Raw genomic sequence first — 21,307 nt, forward strand, 5'->3', positions numbered from 1 at the left:
TCCAGGCAAGCAGAGGGGAAAACATGCAGGAGGGAGAGAGAGAGAGAGAGAGTGTGCGAGCTGGCTGGCTTGGGTGGGTAGGTGAGAGAAAACTTTTGCCTTCCTTTCCTCCCTCCCCGTTATACCCCTCTCCTGCATTCTTAGCCAGCTGCTTCTCTGCACACCCCTCTCGTGCTCCTTGTCCGTTCTGTGTTTTTCCTTCCCTCCCCACTTAAAATGTGGTTAAAAAGCATGGATCCACATGGATCCTCAGGATCTTTGCATTGGGTCAGCCCAAATTCACCATCAGAGCACATAGCATGTCCATGGCTACAGCCTGCCCCCCCAAAATCACGCACCCACTGTTGCGTGGGGCTGCAATGGTGCAAAAATGTGGTTAAAAAGCATGGATCCACATGGATCCTCAGGATCTTTGCATTGGGTCAGCCCAAATTCACCATCAGATCACATAGCATGTCCATGGCTACAGCCTGCCCCCCAAAAATCATGCACCCACTGTTGCCTGGGGCTGCAATGGTGCAAAAATGTGGTTACAAACCATGGATCCACATGGATCCTCAGGATCTTTGCATTGGGTCAGCCCAAATTCACCATCAGAGCACATAGCATGTCCATGGCTACAGCCTGCCCCCCCAAAATCACGTACCCACTGTTGCCTGGGGCTGCAATGGTGCAAAAACGTGGTTAAAAAGCATGGATCTACATGGATCCTCAGGATCTCTGCATTAGGTCACCCCAAATTCACCATCAGATCACATAGCATGTCCATGGCTACAGCCTGCCCCCCCCCAAATCACGCACCCACTGTTGCCTGGGGCTGCAATGGTGCAAAAATGTGGTTAAAAAGCATGGATCCACATGGATCCTCAGGATCTTTGCATTGGGTCACCCTAAATTCACCATCAGATCACATGTCTGTGGCCACAGCATGAAGCACAAAAATGATACATCCCCTGTTTCATTCAGAATGTTTTTCCCCTTGTTTTCCTCCTCTAAAAACGATGTGCGTGTTATGGTCAGGTGCGTGTTATAGAGCGAAAAATACGGTACTTTTGCTTGTTTCTTAAGCCTCTTTCTGTGAAAACAAAGCCTATGCTTGAAATGTTTTGGGAACATTTTCTCCTTGCGTTGCATAGTACTGGAAGAGTGGCTTAGGAGCCTGTGCAAATTGCCTTTCACCACAGTTAATTCAGCCAGCTTCCATGTGAGTTTTAAGATCAGACACAGCAGATTGCTGCCTTAATCCATATCCTTCCAAGGAAAGGTGTATTCCAGAAATACCTGTCATCAGTTATCATGTAATAAGAAAGAAAGGGGAAAATATTAAGCACTCTTCTTGTTCATTCTTATTATTATGTCTTTTTCCATTTTGGATATCTATTCCCTTTCCTAGTTAGCTCATGCTTTCAAAGTGACTCTGTTGAGCAGGACTTTCTGCCAAACAGGAGACATTGAATAGAACTGTTCAGCGTGTGTTGGAACAACTCCTACTTTGGGCAGGGAGGTAGCTGCTGCAATAGAAGCTGCTCTTCCAGTTGGGAAGCAACGCACGCTACATCTGCAGAAACACTCGGTTTCCTGCCAGCCTGGGCAGTGAGCAGCCAGACCCAGAAATCAAACAGTCTCTTCCTAGTATACAGCGTGCAGAGCACTAATCTGTTTGCAGGAAGACTTAGCTTCGGGCTTTGTCTTTGTTTGTGAAATAAGAGAGCCCTGATAGCATCTGGCAAGGCAACACACCTCCCATAGATGCAATGTTCCGGAAATTAAAGGGTGGGGTGAGATTTAACAAGTGCAAAGCTACAAAAGACTGCTTTAGCTGCACTTGAAAGGATGTGGGGGATGCAGGAGTAAACCTACCTTGAGTGTATTTTAACGTGGAAGAAAAGAAAAACTGGTTGTTTCTCTTGCTCTCTTTCAGAGTAGCAAACATTTTCTTCCCAATCCTCATGGAACATCTACATGGATCCCCAATCTGATTTGTGATCCCAATTTGTAAATCTGGATCAGATCCGTTTCAGGCCCATTCTGACCAGGAGCCAGGATCACAATCTGGAAATTGCAAATCTTCAGAAATACCATTTGCATTGTGAACCCAAATCAGCTCTAACTTTCTTGTTTTTTCACATAGGGGCATGACATTTGCAGTTATGGTGGTCCCTACAGAGGGGATCAGTCCTGAAAAGTTTCAGATGGGTAGCTCAAGTGGTTTTCATGATAGCCAACTTTAAAGTTTAACATATTTTCAGATTAAAATGGACATAACATTTTTGTTTTTTCACATGAAATTTGAAAACATGGTAGCCCTTACAGAGGATTAACCCTTCAAAATTTGACTAACTTCAATGGTTTTCATGTTAGCCACCTTTAAATTAAAAGACTGAGTGTGCCATGATGCCAGTTCTCATGCTCCTTGCGTTTATCCTGTTCCTGCCATCAATATTTCAAAAATATTCGAGGTATTTTATTTAATTAGGTGTGAGGTAATGGGCATGAGCAGTCAACATTAGGCAGACACTGGCAGGCTTGCAGTGAGGGGCATAATACAGGTACAGGAGTCTTTTAAGGGGCAGATTGCCAGCAATGAGAAACACACAACATATTCATAGGAGTCACAGAAGAGACCCTGTCATATAGAGTGCAAAGTCTATATTGGATTTAAATCGTTCAATCTATAGCAGGCTTCCTCAGCCTCAGCCCTCCAGATGTTTTTGGCCTACAACTCCCATGATCCCTTGCTAGCAGGACCAGTGGTCAGGGATGCTGGGAATTGTAGTATCAAAACATCTGGAGGGCCGAGGTTGTGGAAGCCTGATCTATAGTATCAAAGCAATTAGACTTTATAGTTTATTAGACAAGTGGCCTAACAAAATTGTTTGCTTCACAGGAAAACATGGCATGTTTGCTTTATTAATATTTGTGTTGCTAACCCCAAATTTTAATTTTCACAGGCCGCACCTTTCCGACGCATCCATATTTCTCAGCCCAGCTTGGAGCTGGGCAGCTGTCACTTTACAATATCTTGAAGGCCTATTCCCTCTTGGATCCAGAAGTCGGCTATTGCCAAGGCCTCAGCTTTGTAGCCGGTGTACTGTTGCTTCATATGAGTGAAGAAGAGGCCTTCAAGATGCTCAAGTTCCTTATGTTTGACATGGGCCTGAGGAAGCAGTATCGGCCTGACATGACAATTTTACAGGTTGGAGCTCCAGCTTGCATTTATTTTATTTTTATATTTTAAAAAATGCAACGATGTAAGAATTATATATTGCGTTTCCACCCTATGTTCATAAAAAGAAAGCACAATACGTGAAACACTTGTGAATTTTTATTACTTGTGTACTCAGGAAGGTTGAATGAGAAGGGTGCCAAATGGGAACATTGTCAGCTGTGTATCTGCTGAAGTTGGGGCACAATTTTGGAGTGTGTTAGCAGTGGCTGCCAATGGTTGTTGTGCAAATAGACTTATGAGGTTTTCCTCAGAGAAAACAAAAGTATCCTTTAATAAGATTGTGAAGATCACCAAATCACAGTATTTTTAGCTGGCATAAAAAGGGAAAGAAGGATAGTTTTCATTTCCGAATACAATGTAGAAGGCCAATACAAAATAGCTTCAGTTTTATTTTTATTTTTCTCAGGTGTGTGAATGCTAATTTGTGGATATGAAAATTTTAGTTTGCTTCCTGGAAAGTATACTTAGGATCACAATTTCAACTGAATGCACCAGGACTTACATTCTTATAAATGTGCGTTTGGACCATCACATAAAGGTCCAAGGGAAAAGTCCATTAAACATTTTGTCTGGTTTAACAACCTTTATTTTTATTTGCCTGTGCAGATCCAGATGTATCAACTTTCTCGACTTCTTCATGATTACCATAGAGATCTCTACAATCATTTTGAAGCACATGAAATTGGACCTAGTCTGTATGCTGCCCCCTGGTTTCTTACCATGTTTGCCTCTCAATTTCCCCTGGGGTTTGTGGCTAGAGTGTTTGGTAAGTCACAATAAATGTTAAGGATACCTAGGATCCATTAAATGTATTATTTGTTTGAAATTCAGGAAGTTTTTTTTCTATCAGTGGGTTAAACCACAGAGCCTAGGACTTGCCGATCAGAAGGTTGGCGGTTCGAATCCCCGCGATGGGGTGAGCTCCCGTTGCTCGGTCCCAGCTCCTGCCAACCTAGCAGTTCGAAAGCACGTCAAAAGTGCAAGTAGATAAATAGGTACCGCTCCGGCGGGAAGGTAAACGGCGTTTCCGTGCGCTGCTCCGGTTCGCCGAAAGCGGCTTGGTTATGCTGGCCACATGACCCAGAAGCTGTACACGGCTCCCTCGGCCAATAAAGCGAGATGAGCGCCACAACCCCAGAGTTGGCCACGACTGGACCTAATGGTCAGGGGTCCCTTTACCTTTTTATGAGCCAATCAGCTAATAGGACTTCACTGGTTTTCTTAAGATTGTTTGGACAAGAATGTGGAGACAGAGCATAGCAAATGCAGATGCTTTCGTTCCACCATGTCAAATGCTTTATCTTTGTTTGTAAACAGAGGAATAGGTCTTTCATGACAGTAACCACACTGTCTGACAAATAGGCAATTGGTTAAAATGGGACAAAATCATTTTTAAATGTGTCATATTCTATGGACAGTCCCACCAAAGCATTGTGAATTTTGCTTAGGCTGTTAGTAATTTGGGACAGTATTCGGATTTGACTGAACTGCATCTTATTAACCTAAGTTCCATGGTTGACAAAAATTTGATGGTGGCCCTAATCTCTGCCTAAACCTATTGATTGCATCATACCTTAGTATGGAATCAAGTTGACATTCCAAATATAACATGTTGAAATTATAATCCAACATTCCTCTTCACAGTCATGCATAATAAAAAAATATGATCTTTGGCATTACTTATCAATGTCTTGCTTGAATGCACATAAACTAAAACATATGCTATCTGTATATATCCCACCCTATATGTTTCCAAATGTAGAGTGGTTGTTTTTAATTATTGTGCATTTTTTCTGTTTCATTTCCCTTCTTGCAGAGAAACACAGACAACTTGTTAAAAAAGCAAATACACTTGAAAGGCACTGTACATATGTAATGAAATATAGACAAGTACAAGGGCTTTGTGGAACAAAGAATGACACTAGTTAGGGAGGAGATATAACAAAAAAGCAAAACTTTGCTTGCTACACTGGAAGCAATGATTTGCAACAATACTTGGAAAGTTGCTCACAAAACTTTGTATAAGGAAAGCATTCTCTCTCTTTAAAATAATGAATTACAGCAGTGGATAGCCATGTTACTTACTCTGTTGCACCAAAGACAACAAAGAATTATTTTTATGAAACTTTAGATGAATAAGAAGAAAAGGAGAATTGCACGCATTAGTCCCTTTTCTTTTACAGAAATATTTGAATCAGGGCCCTCCTGGTTTAGCAGCTCACTCTTGTAGTTGTTATGCTAGAATAGGTCTTTGGGGAACCCAAATATCAGATAAGGAAGTTCTAAGTTAAAAAATTGGCTGTGTGGACTTGAGGGCTGCATTGTGTGTTCAACCCGCCTCTGTTTTTTCTCTCTGCCTCTGTGAACTTTCAACACCCCTGTGTTCCTGTACAAAAAAAAGATGTATTCTCTTATTTGCTCAGCAATAGAAAAACAATGTTAACTCTGTTTCCAGATTGTATTTTTGAATCATGCTGACATTTGTTTGGATGTCTACATTACGTCGTTACTGGCTCACCACCCAGAGCCAGCAAACCTTTGCCCTGGATATGTTCTTAAAACAATTGGCCTTTTGTTTAAATGTTTGATGTGTTGTACAGGGATCGACAAATTATGTGCGGCCCTGGTGGCTAACCAAGAAATTTGTTGTCATGTGGATATCCTCCAGGGGGGAAGGGTCTTGATGTATATTTGAGATGCGGCACAAGGTCAGGCACAAGCAGAAGCTTCTCTGATTTTCTTCTTCAGTGTGAAACTGTAAGGGGCGGCAGAAGCCAGTGGGGTTTCTCTGCCAGGCACCTAGAGCTCCAGCCCCATGGCAGGCAACCCTCCATGCCTGCACCATCCTTCTTAGTGGGTAAGGGGCAGAGAAGGTGTGTGGGCTTCTGCACCTGCCTCTACTGTCCTTCCTCTGCTCAGAGCCAGGGAAAGTTGATGGAAGCATGCAGGGTTTCTTTGCTTCTCTCGGGATCAGAGCACCACCCCACTGCCAGGCACAGAGACCAGGCATTGTGCTTGCACTGACCCTCTTCAGCTTGGAAGCAGAATTATGTTTTGGCTAAAATAAGTACAGTGGTGCCCCGCAAGACGAATGCCTCGCAAGACGAAAAACCCGCTAGACGAAAGGGTTTTCCGTTTTTCGAGGTGCTTCACAAGACGAATTTCCCTATGGGCTTGCTTTGCAAGACGAAAACGTCTTGCGAGTTTTCTCCCTTTCCCCCCCTTTTTCTAAGCCGCTAATAGCGCTAAGCCGCTAATAGGGATGCTTCGCAAGACGAAAAAACCGCTAGACGAAGAGACTCGCGGAACGGATTATTTTCGTCTTGCGAGGCACCACTGTAACGGGTTCCATATTTGCTTTGGGGAGTAGTGGAGAATCAGCTCTCCCCTTCTTCACCTCTAGCGTTGTGAAGAGGTCTTGGGCCTGTCTCCCTTGCCTGAGCTTGACTGACCCCTCTCTGTGGTAAGATCTTTGAGGAAGATTATAAAATGCTTCTGTTTTATACAGGAGCAAGACAAATGGCATGTCTGCCACACTAACATAGCATAGGTCACCTTGAACTGATCTCTTATCTCCCCCACGCCCAGCTTCTTGCATAAACACTGCTCTTGGCTTAAATCGAAAATTAGTTTTGCTTGGCTATGCTTTCAGCATTATCTGCCCTAATTCTAGCATGTATTTTAGTTTTAGTTTTAGTTTTTTCCTTCAGTGTGCTCTCTTAAATTTGGATGCCTTGCTGGAAATTAATTTTGTCCAACTTTATTTAAGTGAAAGGCATCAAACATTTATTATAGATGGCAAATGATTGTAAGGTTAGACTGGAACTAACAGCTGTCAGTAGAATGCACATATGGTGTAAGTGGAAAGCAATGTAAGATATATGTCAGACAGAAAACTCTCTATTTCTTCCATTGTTTCATTCAAATATGCCTTTTGCTGCAGGATACATTGAACTGCTACATGCATTATTTTATCAGTATGTCACATATTGTTAGAAATCTTCAAATATAGCTGCCATTACCAGAACAATTATTGATACACAGTGGTACTTGAGCATTTGGTGGATTCCAAGCTGCTTAAAATTTTCGTTATAATTTCTTCTTTGCCTTTTCCCCCCATCCACTCTTTCCCCCCCAGACATGCTGTTTCTCCAAGGATCAGAAGTTATATTTAAAGTGGCTTTAAGTTTGCTGGGAAGCCATAAGCCCTTGATTCTGCAACATGAAAACTTGGAAACTATAGTTGATTTCGTTAAATGTATTCTCCCAAATCTGGGTTTGGTACAGATGGAAAAAACCATAAACCAGGTATGAAGCTAGGTATTACCAGGAAGGTGTAAATTGCAAAATTACTAGTAATTTATTGATGCCCCAGTCAAGAAATGTATTTGTGCTCAACCCACCCACCCACAACTGAATTGGCTTATGCACTTGGAGAATGTAGATGTTCCTTGCGGAGAGCTAAGAAGTATTTGTAGAGACTAGCCAGAATTGTTTGGGGGTAATATTATAGCTAGATTATATAGCTAGATTTCCTCCTGTGTTTTCATAGTGAGCATGGACAGTTTACTTGAACAATGGAAATGCTTTGGATGTTTGGCAGTAGTAAAATATGTCCTGTGCACAAGAATCAAGGTTGAGTTTCCTCTCCACATAATATAATGCAGTATTTCCTGAAAGCAAGAAATTAAGCTAATGCTCTGCAAAATGGAAGCAAGGGAGAGAAAGTAATTAATGGCAAATAATATTTACTTGAGACTCCTAGCTATTCTACCAATTCTCATCATTTCCCTGACATTTCATCTTCTAAACGCCACAGTCTGTTCAACCCTCCCTTCACCTCCCACCAGGTCCTACTTTGCAGCCTGTCCAATTCCATCAAACCCTTTGAATGCTTCACTTCCTTGCCACTCAGATTCCAAGGCCTTGGTATCCCTGCATGTCTGGCATTCCAGTTTTTGCCTCTTTCACCATTCTTTCTAGAAATCTGTAGTAATGCTTTCCCCAGTTCATTTCTTAAAGACTCCTCCTTTCATTGTATTGCACCACTCTACAACCTAAGTACGTTGCATTTGGTGATCTAGATGTTGTAGGTGCATAGTTCAGCCCTCTAATCTATACAACTCATAGCAAAATAGATGCGCTCTATAATCTAGCCCCTTGGAAGAGCACTGTTTTCTGTGGTTTTACTATGTTTTGCATACGGTTGGTTATCTCTCTGGTGTGAATTAATATTCTAAATGCTCTTTATTCAGACGAGCCCTTCTTGGCTTTCAAAAACCAATAGGATCTTAGCCACTGGATGCCTTGACTTCCTTTGTAATCTTGAAATGCATCTGATAGCTTTTGGAGCTAACTTATTTGTTAGGCAGTTGGGTGTTTTGTGTTTTCAATGTTCCCTTAATTTTTACAAGACTTTATCTCAGTAGGCTCAGAACATTTTTGAACAAGTGCAATGAATGAATGAATGAATGAATGAATGAATGAATGAATAGCATGATCTATAATGCGATCCTCTTAGCTATGAAAGTGCAGTAACTGTGAACCAACCTGACATGTCATGAGGGCATTCTCTCATGACAAAAATGCTTCTATATGATACTAAAGTGGTTGATACTACTTTTAGCTGGTCACCCTGTTACTGGAGAGAGAAAAAAGAAAAAGGTTCAGAGGCAGCAAAAATGAAACTCTGATAGACAATAAATTTTGCTTGGGAAGAATGTTTGGATTATCTGACGCCCCGATTTCTTATAGACAGTGAGCCAAACAGGATCTTATACAAAATATGCATGCAGTGGGTTTTCTGGTTGTTGTTTTCTTTTTTAAAAAAATCAAGGCACTCTTCCATTTTACATATGTACCAGGTATTTGAGATGGATATTGCCAAACAGCTGCAAGCTTATGAAGTTGAATATCATGTGCTTCAAGATGAATTGATAGATTCTTCTCTCAATGACAATCAAAGGATGGATAAATTGGAAAAAGCCAACACCAATTTACGTAAACAAAACTTTGACCTCCTGGAGGAGCTGCAGGTACTGATTGCACATTATACAATATACATTAAATATAGCTCAGTGACTAATAACTTGGCTCATTTATTTACAGCTGGATGCATCAGTAATCGGTGAGTTTTTGTATTTGAAAAACATTTGCACATCTAGCTTCTGGAACCCCTCTTGGTGGAAAATCAGATGGCTATAGGATTTGATTATCTTTAAAAAACTAAAAGTCCTGAAATGCCTAGTGGATTTGTCATCTCTCTCTCATCTTGTACAGGAGCATAACTACATTGTGCTTTTAAATACTAGGTATCTGTACCATGGGGATACAGGCAATTGCTAAGCAGAAAAAAGATGAGATGAAGGAAGTAAATTTATGAGCTGCTTAGCCAACACAGCAACTGTTATGCTCTATAACATCAACAGAAATTGCTTAAATAGTGCAAATGTTGCTCTCCAAGGTCTACATAAACACACACTGTTTCCCATTTGGTTTTTGTTTTGTTTTGAGCATGGTTTTTTTCCCATTGGGATCAAAATTGGGAACTAAAAGATGGAAAGAATAGAAATCATCCAGGTTCATGCTTCCCAGGTCAAAGCTTGCTAAAGTTGAAGAGGCGAAAAGCCAATTTCACAGTCTTTGGCAGGCCTTTTTTTGTGTTATTTGTTTGGTCTGAATCATGATTCATGTTTCCTTTCCTCAGCATCCATGAGGCTCATGCTAGATAGATGTGGCTCTGGATTAACAATGCTATTCTTAATTAAAATGCCTTGGTTAATAAATTTACACATGAATTTGTCAATTCATGACGTAGATTTATTGGCTTTCAGTTTTTCTACTCAGTATTATGTTGTAGGCTTAAGTTATTCTGGAGCTTAAGTAAACAAGATTTGGAAGGAATGTGGAGAATATATCATACACAAAATTTAATTCATTATTAAGTAGCAAAGAGATCATTTTCCCCCAGTGGTGGCTGTGGAGAAGTTTAGTCGTTACATTGTTGGCAGGAATCTTCCCTGCACCAAACATTGATGTCCACATTTGTCCCACGTTCTTTTTTTATCTAGATGCAGTCCAATTCTACTCTATTCATAAACTCTAAAAAAAGCCATGAGGGAAACAAGCTTCATCTGCATTGTCCCAGTATAGGCCCAATTTCATTTTGTGTAGAAAGATGAAACTCCAAAACTGGCTGTAAGTTAAGTATGCCAGTAATTTGGATTGCTGTACTGTATTTATGGGATGCGGGTGGCGCTGTGGGTTAAACCACAGAGCTTAGGACTTACCAAGGGGTGAGCTCCCATTGCTCAGTCCCTGCTCCTGCCAACCTAGCAGTTCGAAAGCACATCAAAGTCCAAGTAGATAAATAGGTATCGCTCCAGCGGGAAGGTAAACGGCGTTTCCGTGCACTGCTTTGGTTTGCCAGAAGCGGCTTAGTCATGCTGGCCACATGACCCGGAAGCTGTACGCCGGCTCCCTCAGCCAGTAAAGCGAGATGAGCGCCGCAACCCCAGAGTCGGTCACGACTGGACCTAATGGTCAGGGGTCCTTTTACCTTTACCTTTTACTGTATTTATTGTTCTGCATATGTGAATTTCAGCTGGTTTCACATAAGAGGAATAGAAAGGTGTGCTGAGAGAGCAGTCTGCGTGTTCTTACTTGTTTTCCTCATAAGCAATCTGTATATGTTTCTTGTTTGTCCCTTAAGATGGCAAATGGAAAGATCCAAAACCTAGAGGCCATGGTTGATGCTTTGCTCAACAATGAAAGCAAGCTGAGGCAGACAATTCTCACCCTAGAACTGGAGAGGAAAGCACTGCTGGAAACGGTAAAGGAGATGCACATACATTCAGCAAGCCCCAGTGGAAAGCCTCTTCTTACCAGGCAAGAACATATGGATTCTGCTAACTGACAGCTGCAGTTCAACACAGATAAGAAGGAAAGAAACGTTTTCTGAAGTCGCTATCTTTCAAAGGTGTCCTTTGTATTGTTCACGCCTTAACTTTGAGCGAAACGAGGACTTTGCACAAAAGAGATGCATGCTTTACTAACGGAGGAAAGTCTTGCTTGTTCATATCTACAATTCTTTTGAATTAAGCATATATGCAATGCAACAAGCAGAAGGACCTTTATGCTGCCTTGTTCTTTTGCTTTTGACTGACATTTCCACTCCACCGTAAAGGTTTGCTGTCCCAAACTCTGCAGCAAGTGCTTCTCTACCCAAGGGCTTCATGTTGCTTACAAACTAAGCATTTTTAAAACTCTACTTTTAAACACTGTGCGCTTCAAAGGTGCTGGAGAATTACAGCGCAAGGAGTTCCTGGAGCAATTCCTTCTCCCTATTTGACAGGCTACATTATTCATCTGCAATTGGACTTAGTAAGTTTGTGGCACTTACCCCTCTGCCTGAAGTTGGAGTGGATTCCATTTATTCACATTGTGTTTTTAAATCCCTTTTGCTGCCTTAAGACATCAGTTTAGTGAACCCAGTAAGTCAAATTTCACCAAATGCATCTTGAGATTGTTATCTGTTGTTACAAATCTGATATCTTTTAATTACATTGGGGGGGGTGTTTTTTATTTTTAAACATCCAACATTATAGCATGGTTTAATGCTCTGATGAAGTAGATGAAGTTCAGGATACTACTTTTTTCTTCTCTAAAGTGTGTTTCGACAGGTCTGAAGCTTTCATGTCATTTTGATGGATCATGCCTTAAAGCGTTGTTTTATTTATTTTTGAATTATTGTATGTTGCAAGCCTTTGGTTGCCAAATGGAAATCTTAATGACTGTCAGTTTTAATTTTAGAAGTTAATTGGACCCTCAACCCACTCTGATGAAATTTTGCTCTTCAAAACATTACCTTCTGAAATTGTGGTACTTCCAAGGGTCGGTTCTATGAAAGACACATTTAACAGTGCAATCCTACACATGTCCACTCAGAAATAAACCCCACTGGGTTCAATGGGATTTACTCCCAGGACAGCAGTGTTACACAGAGCAGCTGGCTTATTTGAAGTAGGAGTACAGTCTCTCAATAAAAATATTTCCTTTTTTCTTCATATAAACAAAAGCATTTTTAAGACCTTTAAAAGCACTTCAACTTTCAGCTTCAGGTAGTGTATCACTATTCATCAGTAAGCAGTTCAATATATATTACAGAAAGTTCAATTGATGACACAAATTCATTTCTTTCCAAATAAATTTGTTGACTTGAAATGTATGGGCATTTACTTTAACTAGTAATGTTACAATTGATAAACAAATTATGCATTAAGAAGTTTTTTTCTTTCCGCCAGCAGTGGTTGACAATAATTATTATATTGCACAGTGAATTTCCTGTCTAGATATAAGGTGAAATCCAGAAACATTAAGATCAATTGACTTCAATAGGATGTGGACCTCACATCAAACTTAAACCTATTTAATCATCGTTCCCTCTGGCAAGAAACCCTTGGACAGCATTCTGTGAGAGATGCTAGAGAGACTTTTCAACACCCTTACCAAGCTAAATTTACAGGATTCTTTAAGAAACCATGATGGTTTAACTGGCGTATAATTATTCTATGTTGTTATTTAGATAAGCCCGAAGTATTGTTTATGTTGTATGAAAAGGTTAACACATTCCTTCATTTCTCACACCTCTCAAATTCACCGCATAGTTTTGCATCCTTAAACAAAAACAAACTCTTATTGATTATGTTGTGAGTCAGCGCTTTTCCATTCACATTTTTACTTTTAAAATGATGGCTTCATTGTGGGTTCTTCAGAAATTTTATTATTTTTACTCTTAGGAGTGCCCAGCAATGATGTATTTGGACAAAGGCAATAACTGATATATAAGCTTTTTAACACTAAAACAAAAGAGCAATAAAAAGACTAACTAACCCAGCCAACTTCATATTGTGATGTTCAAAAATATAGAGTATTGGGTCTCCTGCAGTAGTCCTATGGGATTATTAAATGCAAATATGAAGAACCAGTCGGCGGAGAAGGCTACAAGCCCATGGCACCTCTTGCTGAGACTGTCCAGAAAGCACATTGGTGAGCCTTCCTCCACAGAGATTGCCACCAACAAGATGACTTCTTCTCAACCAGTCAGTATGGCCTCCTCAGCTTGCTGTGGGACAATCACTGCTGCTAGCACTCAACAGCCTATTCTTCTGTGTGTGTCCATGTGCGAGTGTCCAGCCCTTATAAGGATTTTCAGTCCAGCCATTTTTACTTTCCAGATCTGGTTTGCACTGAATCAATTGGGGACATCATAAGCAAGATAAATATTGCTAATTAAGCTGCTAAATTGTACTTCAAATTCAAGGTGGGAGCTGCCAAAGTTTTGCATGAGGATGGCTGTATGTTAATTTGCCTAGCATTCTTTCAATACATCCGAGAGAGAGAATCTGAACCCAGGTCTTCTGAAACCATTTTTTTCCCACACAGCAATGACCATTTTGCAATTATTTTTGCCACAGAGACTACCAGGACTAAACGACGTTTCTGTGCACTCTGACTTCCGTCACAGTGTCCCGTTGCGCCAGAAGCGGTTTAGTCATGCTGGCCACATGACCCAGAAAGCTGTCTGTGGACAAACACTGGCTCCCTCAGCCTGAAGCAAGATGAGTGCCGCACCCCATAGTCACCTTTGACTGGACTTTGACTGTCCAGGGGTCCTTTGCCTTTTTTACCGTACTAGGACTAAACTGGTGTTTTCCACAGCAGCAGTCCAAAGTTTGAATGACAAACACACTTTTTTTAAAAAAACGGGCATGACTGCATTGGAGAGCCATGGGCCACCAGATGTGTGTATGTAGAAATTTAACAATATGTGCCTCATTCATACTTCAGTGCTTAGGGAGATTTAAATGTACCTGCAGCAAACATGGTTGCTCTATAAAGTGTGTCGGTGACCACTTTGGAAAGCAGTAGCTTTCACTTTCAGCACACGGGTCAGTATTCTCCCTTCAGAAATATCTCCAAATCTGCTAAATTCCCATCTGATCTCATAATACAGCAGCTATATTATGATTTCCCCTTGCTTGTACAGAATTGTATAGACTTGTTGTTGTTTAGTCGTTTAGTCGTGTCCGACTCTTCGTGACCCCATGGACCAGAGCACTCCACTGCCCTCCCGCAGTTTGATCAAAATTGTATAGACTATGTTAATAAATTCTTCTGTATATGTAAAATCCCTTCCTTTGACACCCTGAAATTTAAGGATGCAAATCATACGAGTTTTTGTTGTTTAAAACAATCTGGCCAAATTCAGGGATTTCAACCAAAGAATGAATAGGAATAATGCTGTGTGAATGAAAGGCTTCTAACTTGGTGATTCAGCACGTGCTGGGCGTGCTGGGCATCTTATCAGCATGACAGGAAATTGATGGCCGCCTTCTCTCCAGATGAGGAACAAGCAACCCCAGAGATCTGGAAACCATCCAACCCGTGTGGTTTTATGAAGACAATAGGACTGGGGGTGGGGGGGGGAATGCATATAAGTGCACCATGGGGTGGAATTTAATGAAGCATATGCTTGCTTTATATATCAGTAGGTGACAAAACATTGGAGGCACAAGAATGGATGGACAGGGTCAGGAACATCAACTACAGCTCCTGACGAGGACTGCTGAGTTGGCAGAAGATGGCTCCCTTTAAAGAAAGTTCTGAGAGTGAGAATAGGTAGGAGAGATTATGGGGAGAGTGTTTGGGGTAGAACTTCCCAGGAGAAGTAGTGAAAAGGTTTGGGTGCCGGTGTAAAGAATGGGCTTCAGGTGGGGGCTTAGCTGAGCAACAGTATGGCAATGGGACATTAGGCTTTCAGTTGTAAATTTCCCCCAGCATTCAAATTAATAAGTGGATACTACCAGCAGGACTGCTTTTACAATCTGCAGCTCTAAGGCAAGTCACTCTTGAGTGGCCACCTTAAACCTAGAAGGGATGGGGCACGCAAAAAGATAATTCTCTCGTGCTGGCTCTGGCTGTGCAAAGTGAGAGGGGCAGTGCAAATGGTGTGGGGTGCCCTTCACCAGTCTTGGAATTCCAACAAATGCCTGGCTGTGCTACCCTCATCTTTGGACACCAAGGTGTCTGCCCTTCTTCAAGCAGTTTTCACCATAAATAGATAGAATATGGAAAGCAAGTGAAAGTTGACAGTAAGTCAGATTGTAACCCAGTGTGGTGTAGTGGTTAAGAGTGGTAGACTCGTAATCTGGTGAACCGGGTTCGCATCCCCGCTCCTCCACATGCAGCTGCTGGGTGACCTTGGGCTAGTCACAATTCTCTGAAGTCTCTCAGCCTCACTCACCTCACAGAGTGTTTGTTGTGGGGGAGGAAGGGAAAGGAGATTGTTAGCCGCTTTGAGACTCCTTAAAGGTAAAGGGACCCCTGACCATTAGGTCCAGTGATGACCAACTCTGGGGTTGCGGCGCTCATCTCGCTTTATTGGCCGAGGGAGCTTCCGGGTCGTGTGGCCAGCATGACTAAGCCGTTTCTGGCAAACTAGAGCAGTGCACGGAAACGCCGTTTACCTTCCCGCTGGTGCGGTACCTATTTATCTACTTGCACTTTGACGTGCTTTCGAACTGCTAGGTTGGCAGGAGCAGGGACTGAGCAACGGGAGCTCACCCCGTAGCAGGGATTTGAACCACCGACCTTCTGATCGGCAAGTCCTAGGCTCTGGTTTAACCCACAGCGCCACCCGCGTCCCCTTGAGACTCCTTAGGGTAGTGATAAAGCGGGATATCAAATCCAAACTCTTCTTCATTTTCTTTTTCTTCTTCTTCAGACATTGACTCACAAGGAACATTTGATGCTCATGGTATCTTTTGCTTCATATTGCTTAACGTAGGGAGAAACAGCCAATGCACAGGGCTGCCAGGAAACCTGCCTTTTAACTAAACAATCTGAAGTACCAGGAATCCAGTCCCTCAAAGCAGGCTTTTTCAATCTAACCCCAAAGTTAGCCAAGAAATATTTCATAACTATGATGACTGTACAAGTTCCTGCTTATGCCACTGGGATTTTAAATGGTTTATTGTGCTGATAAACTGGGGCAACTGGTTATTATGCTGAAGACAAGAATGAATTTGGACTGTAATTACACTGTGCTGGGATTTTAGCAAAAAAAAAAAAAGCTTCAAGTTTTTGAAAAGCTGGAATTTGAATTTCCTTGTGTTTCTAAAGGAAAAAGTTCACATGAATGGTGACAGGCCTCATCACGTATCTGGAAATCACAAATGATCCATTAGAGCCAATTTGTACATGGAATACACTTTCTAGGACTATTCAGGGTGGGGAATCGCGTGGTTGAATGTTCTTAACATAAAACAAGCTCTGCATAGAAATCCAGCACATTAGGAAAAGAGTTAGGCTACATTTCCGGAGACAAGGTGAAGCATTTAATCATGTAATTATCTGTCAGTATTCAAAATTGTTGTGGGCTATACCACATTATTGTGAGCATGTAAATTGGCTTGTGCTCAAAGCTGTTCTGCTTGTAAAATTGTGCAGTGTGGGTGAGGAGAGAGAGAGTCTATTAAAACAATATACAGTGTGCACGCCACTTACACATGGGTTCAGTTCCAGTGGTCTGCGTGCAAAGGCAAAATCGTGCAAAGTGAGGAACGCCGCCCCCACAGCACTATCAGAGCCTTCCCTCTCCCTTCCCCAAGTAAGGAAAACTGACTGGGCATGTAGATGGGGGGGGGGGATAAATAAATGGAAAGTGGTGGGTTTCCCTGGCTCTCCGCTTGCTTATTTATTTATTTATTTATTTATTTATTTATTTATTTATTTGGGAGTGGCCGCTGGGACCACATACCAGTCCTGAGAGATCTGCATTGGCTCCCAGTACGTTTCCAAGCACAGTTCAAAGTGTTGGTGCTGACCTTTAAAGCCCTAAACGGCCTCGGTCCTGTATACCGGAAGGAGCGTCTCCACCCCCCATCGTTCCACCCGGACACTGACATCCAGCGCCGAGCGCTTTCTGGCAGTTCCCTCATTGCGAGAAGTGAAGTTACAGGGAACCAGACAGAGGGCCTTCTCGGTAGTGGCGCCTGCCCTGTGGAATGCCCTCCCTTCAGATGTGAAGGAAATAAGCAGCTATCCTATCTTTAAAAGACATCTGAAGGCAGCCCTGTTCAGGGAAGTTTTTAATATTTAATGCTGTACTGTTTTGAACATTTGATTGGGAGCCACCCAGAGTGGCTGGGGAGACTCAGCCAGATGGGCGGGGTATAAATTTTATTATTATTATTATTATTATTATTATTATTATTATTATTATTATTATCCCCACCCAACCCATACAAGGTTGCAATCACAAACCTTCATCATCTATGACAGACAAAATGTGAATGCTTTTGAAGGTTTGGCAGCAACACTATCAAACCAATTCAGCCCATGTTAAAATGCAAGGGGGAATGTCTGCTTTGCACGCAGAAGGTTCAATCTCCAGCATCTGCAGCTAGGGCTAAGAGAGAACCCCGGCTGATGCCATGAAGAGCCGCTGCCCGACAGCATAGACAAATAACTGAGCTTGATGATCTGACTCAGTATAAGGCGACTTCTTGTGTGGAAGCTATTTTCAGGTGTAGGTGGCAAGATGCAAATTCCAGACCAGATACAAATACCGGTGCCGTTAATGATTTGAACTGCAGCAAGCTGTGTCTCTTGCTTTTCATTGCTATTGCTTGCAGTTTCTTAGGCCAAGTAGTCACAGAGTTCTTCTAGCTGGGTCATTTCGCAGCCTCTTTACCGCAACACTGACTCACATCCCTCCCCCCTCCCCCACCTTCCCACCACTTCAAAGTTTTTGAAATCCCGTTAGGTAAACTTGCAGCCAGAAAATCCTCCAGTAGTTTCCAGACACAGCATGACTTGTCCTGTTTCCCCAGATTTATTTACATAAGCTATTGTAAGATGAATGAACATCTCCTGTTAGTCCCACCTGGAGACTATTTCTCATGCATTTCCAGCACAGAACCTTCTGTTTTAGCATATTATCCCTGGAGGGATTTTATCTCTGAAACACAGGAAGCTTTCTAATTGCTATGGTTGCCTAGGCCTCTTCACAGGTGCATTGTTTTCCATTCCTCTGAAGGGATAACTACTCTCTCTGGCTAAAAACGGGATTCCAACGATTTCAACCGACTTTGGCAATCTCGTGTATTCTATTCTAGATGCCAGAACATGCTGACTGCTAGTATCTTCAGGCTAATTGCACTCTTTTCCATAGGTTAACTATTTTTGCTGAGTAGCATGTATATGTATGTGCATTTATATATGCCGTATGAGTAGGTGTGTATTTTTATATTCTGGGAATTTTCTGGTACAGGATGATGCAGGCAGTATATATATTTATAACAGTCAACATAGCTTGTTGCGTCTCAGTGAAGGGCTTTTAATATCTTTACCAGAGTCTCACCTGTTGATGAAAGAGCCTTATACAGTGGTACCTCGGGTTACATACGCTTCAGGTTACATACGCTTCAGGTTACAGACTCCGCTAAGCTAGAAATAGTGCTTTAGGTTAAGAACTTTGCTTCAGGATGAGAACAGAAATCGTGCTCCGGCGGCGCGGCAGCAGCGGGAGGCCCCATTAGCTAAAGTGGTGCTTCAGGTTAAGAACAGTTTCAGGTTAAGTACGGACCTCCGGAACAAATTAAGTTCTTAACCCAAGGTACCACTGTACATTGTCAAACTGTTGGTTTAGCAAGGCAAGTGTAACCTGCTCTGACTGCAGGGCTTTGGTCAGAAGCTACCCAATAATCTTTTAAATCAGCCCAAGTTGGCCGCCCACAAAGAGCACAATAAATTTCTGCTGTGAAACTACAACTGGTTCAGAACTCAGCAGCTGGATTACTGATGGGGGCTGGTTGCCAGACACACATCTCTCTCGTTTTAAAGTAACAATTCCCGTCACCGGTTCTCACCTTTGTCCTATGGCAACCTATGGCCTTCCAAAAGTTGCTGGATTACAGATCCTATTATGCCTTTTGACCATGCTTGCTGAAGAGAAGAACAATTATAATCCAACAACACCTGACGACCCAAGATTGGGCAAGAGTGAACCTGTGAGCATGTCCTCTGTCACTATTGTGGACCTCCTGATTCTCTTACCTTCACATCTACTAGCAGCAACCAAGGATGTGGTGGGTAGGAGAGGAGGAGGGTAGCAGAGCCAGTTCCTAGTTTGAAGGGATGCTTGACAAAGTGTCTTCTGGCAAGTTCTCCTCCTTTGGGCATTCTGGGAAATAAAAATGGGTGCCTGCTGCTTGCAGCTACCAGGCATGAGGTACCAGGACTGGCATTAGCACTGCTGGGCCCTGCCAGGGGCCACAGCAGCTGCCCAAGGGTACCAGATGCTGAGGCCAGGCCAGAGCATGATTATTTATGAACAAGAAATGAACAAAATTGGGTGTCACAGAGGAGCGTGCAAAGCAGCCCAGATTTTCGGTGTTTAGATCTGTGAGAGCAAGCTCGCACAGGTCCAGTTTTGTCATACAGGTCTTTTGACAATGGGCACTTGTGGTGAACTGATCGCGACTGATTCATGCAACCAGTTTGTCATGCAAACAAGCTTTTGCTGAAGTGGAGTGTACCAGAACTGAAAACAGCAGATCTGAAAGAGTTTTGTGGGTCAAAGGCACGAGCAGAGAGGCGTTCACTTCGCACTGAAGCTAAGAAAACACATTTCCCCCTTCTCCCCCTCTACCCCTGCCCCAAAGTTCAGAGCTCAACCAAAGTGAAAAGAAATTCGCTGTCAGCCTTTGCTTTAAAAAGAAGTAGGAAGTTTGCAAATTGCTTACGGCGGGGAAGGAGGAAATGAGAGTTTAAGAAACAGCTTACTACAAATGCAACTGGAGCTACTTGCACATTTAGCTGGTGGGTCGTCTTTGCAATGTCCAAAAAGGAATGTGCAGGAGAGAAAAAGCACGGACCATGCATGCCAAGTTCACCAGAGGTGCCATTTAAGCTCTTATTAATTGGGTCCCCCTTGCAAACTAAGAGGCATAGCTGCTTTTTAATGTGTGTCAGGTAATTGTGGTGAACTTTGCAATGGAATGCAGATCTATTTGGCCTTGTTATTTCTGTGTTATTCTTTCTCCCGTTCAGTTTTAAGCTGTTAAATTAGGTTACTTTATTGTTCTGTTACAATATTAGATTTTTTTAAAATGATGTACTTACTTATTGACAATATGACTTGTAATTATTATGGAGTGTATGTGGTTTTATAATCGTTAATGTTTACTGCTGTTCATTTAATCTGTGATGAGCCACTTTGGGCACAATCTTTTGGGAAAGTGCCATAGAAATTAGAAGAGGAATGCCAGGAACAAGATTCTCAGCAAGATTTGAAGCCCTGCTCTGGGACATATTGAAGTATGTTTGTAATTTTTTTTAAAGCAGTGTATTTTAAGAGTATTTGTTGCAGGTTTTTTTATTACTCTCCCTCGTAATTATATTTGCTTATTTAAATAACCGTTAGCAGCTCTGTAATGTTTCTACTCGCAGAGCAACTGAAAATAAGTATTTAAAACCAGTAAAATATTGTATAACAACAAATAAAAACACATTAAAACAGCAAAGGTGGTGTAAAAGTATCTGCTGCAAGAATTTTTATTTACAGAATATTTACTAGGGATCCATAAATCATCCTGAGGTTCGACTGGGAAAGGATTAGGTTTTTGTAAGTACCTGGTTTGGGAACTTGCAAAAGACAATAACCACTCAATGAGCTGCTTTGGGCATAAAACTAAGCCAAACAACGACTTCTTAGCATGAGTATTCCCAAAGAAGATATCACAGCAGCTGAACTCCCCCTGCCCCCACTACTGCTGTATTGCCGTAAGCCGAACTATGTTTGGCTTGGCATGTCCCAAAGCTCATGGTTAGTCTCTGCCAGATAAACCATGTGCTATAAACACCCAAGAACAAATCTTAGCCACAGCTCATGGTTTGTTTGGAGTGAGACAAACCATGAGGTTCAGGTTGGGTGACACACTACATTAAAGCATATCTTGGCTTATGGCAGTTCAGCAACAGCAGTGCTGGAGGAGGGGGCAAGGCAGTTGTGAT

The 21,307-nt window shown here is 42.0% G+C and overlaps 1 protein-coding gene across 4 annotated transcripts in view; it reads left to right on the forward strand.

Annotated features, from left to right (window-relative positions):
• Positions 1 to 13,128, forward strand: part of TBC1D1 (TBC1 domain family member 1) — an 82,177-nt gene extending 69,049 nt beyond the window's left edge. For all 4 annotated transcript variants that reach the window (XM_081875642.1, XM_081875643.1, XM_081875644.1 and 1 more), the window contains 5 exons: positions 2,952 to 3,196; positions 3,836 to 3,995; positions 7,368 to 7,537; positions 9,094 to 9,264; positions 10,941 to 13,128. In XM_081875642.1, coding sequence (XP_081731768.1) covers positions 2,952 to 3,196; positions 3,836 to 3,995; positions 7,368 to 7,537; positions 9,094 to 9,264; positions 10,941 to 11,144 — 950 coding nt within the window. In that variant the 3' untranslated portion in view covers positions 11,145 to 13,128. The remainder of the gene's footprint in view (positions 1 to 2,951; positions 3,197 to 3,835; positions 3,996 to 7,367; positions 7,538 to 9,093; positions 9,265 to 10,940) is intronic.
• Positions 13,129 to 21,307: the final 8,179 nt, after the last annotated feature.

This window comes from Podarcis erhardii (assembly GCF_964252035.2).
Source record: "Podarcis erhardii genome assembly, chromosome: 9".
NCBI lineage: Eukaryota > Metazoa > Chordata > Lepidosauria > Squamata > Lacertidae > Podarcis > Podarcis erhardii.